At 50.3% G+C, this 2,983-nt stretch overlaps 1 protein-coding gene across 1 annotated transcript; it reads right to left on the bottom strand.

Moving 5' to 3' along the window:
- Window positions 1-1,563: 1,563 nt before the first annotated feature.
- LOC144255467 (olfactory receptor 2T3-like) lies at window positions 1,564-2,520 on the bottom strand. Its single transcript, XM_077800198.1, has one exon. The coding sequence runs from the start codon at window positions 2,518-2,520 to the stop codon at window positions 1,564-1,566; it is 957 nt and encodes a 318-aa protein (XP_077656324.1).
- Window positions 2,521-2,983: the final 463 nt, after the last annotated feature.

Here is a 2,983-nt window from a genome sequence, read left to right as displayed (position 1 = left end):
GGTCAGTCAGAAGCACGGTGTGGCTGCCAGCCCTGGTGATGTGCCCCTGGCCTGGGAGACCTGGCCAGAAGCACAGTGTGGCTGCCAGCCCTGGTGATGTGCCCCTGGCCTGGGAGACCCGGCTTCCCTTCCTTGATGGTAAATAAAGTGAGGCCAGTGTGCCACCTGGCATGACAGATGACTTCAGGACTCCTGTCACCTTCTTGCCTGTTGGCCACAGATGATGTATATCTTCCCACCTCCTTGCATTCCAGAAGCACTGGACATGTAGATTGTATCAGTTTTGAAAGTAATCATGATCTTGTGCTGGTAGACACACAGATATGTCCTTGACAGCCTGACACCTGGCAGGGGACACACAGCCTAGTTGTAAGTCCAAAATCACCTTATTGGCTTCCCCAATTTCAAAGAAAAAAGCGTGGTTTGGGAGGCTGAGGACGAAGAGTCAAATCATAGGTTTGTGGCCACTCTCAGCACCTTAGCAAGGCTGTACACACTTAGTGAAACCCTGCCTCAAATTTTAAAATAAAAAGGGCTGGGAAGTGGCTCTGTGGTTAAGCACCCCTGTGTTCAGTCCCTGGGAAAGAAAGAAAGAAAGAAAGAAAGAAAGAAAGAAAGAAAGAAAGAAAGAAAGAAAGAAAGAAAGAAAGAAAGAAAGAAAGGAAGGAAGGAAGGAAGGAAGGAAGGAAGGAAGGAAGGAAGGAAGGAAGGAAGGAAGGAAGGAAGGAAGGAAGGAAGATGGATGCCAAGAAGTGTAAATTTCCCAAATTCCATCCTCCTCCAAGACACTTTTTATATTCAATGTAAATACAGTACACTTTTTCTACAGTAGAATAAATTCCAAAGAATTATAGAATTATATGTGGAAGCACTTTTATTTACATCCTGTAAAATTAGAAGAACCTATGATCTCCCTGGACTTCAATATTAATGACATTTTGTCTCAGTAGTTTAAAACCACTGTGTTTACACTATCAAGCTCACTTATTTTTTAATTTGTTCTTTTTAGGTATACATGACAGTAGAGTGCATTTTGACATATTATACATACACAGAGTATAACTTTTCCTCTAATTAGGACCCCATTCTTGCAGTCGTACATGATGTGGAGAATCACAGCTCACTTTTAACATTGTGAAAACTGTGCTCCCCTGTCCTTACTGAGGCACCGTATCAGGCTGCTGGGCACCTGTGACTGTCACAGGTCAATGGTGGCTTACAGGGCAGCGAGAGTGAGGGAGCAGCCAGCGTCCCTTCCAGGGCTCTACAAGGTCTGAAGTCTGCACAGTGAGTCTCTGCTAGGGTTAAGGCTGGCCCCTAGGTCACAGGACATGCCCCGTGAACCCAGGATGGAGAGAGGTGAGTAAAAGCCACTAAGTCAGCTACTGAGACACAGTTAAATGATGTCAAGAAGTGAAATGCACTGAGAAAACAGGGTGAATAGCAGCATAGAGGAGAAGCTCCAGACAGGAGTGGAACTATGGGTGGGCTCCATGTTGGCTCTGGGTCCTGAGGACAGCTGAGAGGAGAGATGGGGAGGAGGAGGGAGGGGAAGAGGCAGGCTCACTCCCAGGTGCTCCCTCTCAGAACCCTTGGGAGGGGCCTCCTTGACTGCAGCAGGCTCCTTAGAGCCACAGTGACATCTCTGTTGCGCAGGCTGTAGATGAGGGGGTTCAACACAGGGGTGAGGATGGTATAGAAGGCCGACACCATCACATCCTTCTGCACTGTGTGGTAGGAGCCGGGGAGCATGTAAGTGTAGATGGCTGCACCAAAGAAGAGTAGCACCACTGTCATGTGGGAAGAGCAGGTGGCCAGTGCCTTCCTGCGGCCCTCGGCTGAGCTGGTGCTGTGGATGAGGTGCAGGATGAGGGTGTAGGAGCTGGAGATGACCACGGTGGGCACGAGGAGCATGAGGATGCAGCATAGGTACATGAGCATCTTGTAGAGGGAGACGTCCGAGCAGGAGAGCCTCAGCAGGGCAGGGGCCTTGCAGAAGAAGCTCAGGATCTTCCTGGATTTGCAGAAGGGGAAACTCATGGTGATAGGCGTGAGCAACAAGCCGTCCAGTGCTCCCAGGAGCCAGCAGCCAGACACCAGAAGCCGGCAGACCCTCTGGGTCATCAGCAGTGGGTAATGCAGAGGTCTGCAGATGGCGGCATACCGGTCATAGGCCATGGCCGACAGAAGGAAAAACTCAGCCCCTGCCAGGGTCAGGTAGAAGAACATCTGGATCCCACAGCCTGCAGGGGAGATTGTATGGTCTCCCGTGACCTGGCCCACCAGCATCTTGGGCACAGTCACAGAGATGTACAGGAGATCCATGAGAGAGAGCTGGCTGATGAAGGAGTACATGGGGGTCCACAGGCGGGGCTCTGAGTAGATGAGAAGAATGAGGAGGGCGTTCCCAGATAGGGCCATCAAGAAAATGATGAAGGTCAAAGTGTAGAGGAGGGTAGTGTGGGTGGTGTTCCCAAAGAGTCCCACGAGGAGGAAACTGGTGCTTAAGTTTGATTCCATGAAGTTTCCTTCCCCACATGCATATCTAGCAGGTAGTTTCACCTACGAAGAGTGAGGGTTATCACTCTTCCTCCATCACGCCTGCGTGACTGTCCCAGTCTGCTTGGGTAAGACATGCACATCGAGCTATTTCCCCACACACTGGGTTAAACTGAGGTGTAATTCTAAATTCAAATCTCAGGGAAGTGAAGCTGTGCACGGCCTCAGGAACAGATTAAGCTGTTCCTGAATCTCGGGACCTGCGGGCTCAACCGGGTCTCACTGCTGAAAATCAGAGTGAGGCAGATGTCGAGGTTGATTGCTGAGAGCCACAGCCGAGTCTGTATGGCCCCTGGCATTTTGCCAACAGTATTGATTGACAGGCAAGGCGTTAATATCCGCCTCTGCAGCTACTTTTGAGTTCTCGCGCTATTTTTAGTTCTCACGGGGATTCCCCGGGAGTTCCCATTGGTTGGCGAAGTGC

Source organism: Urocitellus parryii, chromosome 1 (genome assembly GCF_045843805.1).
Source record: "Urocitellus parryii isolate mUroPar1 chromosome 1, mUroPar1.hap1, whole genome shotgun sequence".
In the NCBI taxonomy this organism is placed as follows: domain Eukaryota; kingdom Metazoa; phylum Chordata; class Mammalia; order Rodentia; family Sciuridae; genus Urocitellus; species Urocitellus parryii.
Note: the sequence above shows the minus strand (reverse complement) of the source record. Positions and strands in the feature narration are given on the sequence as shown.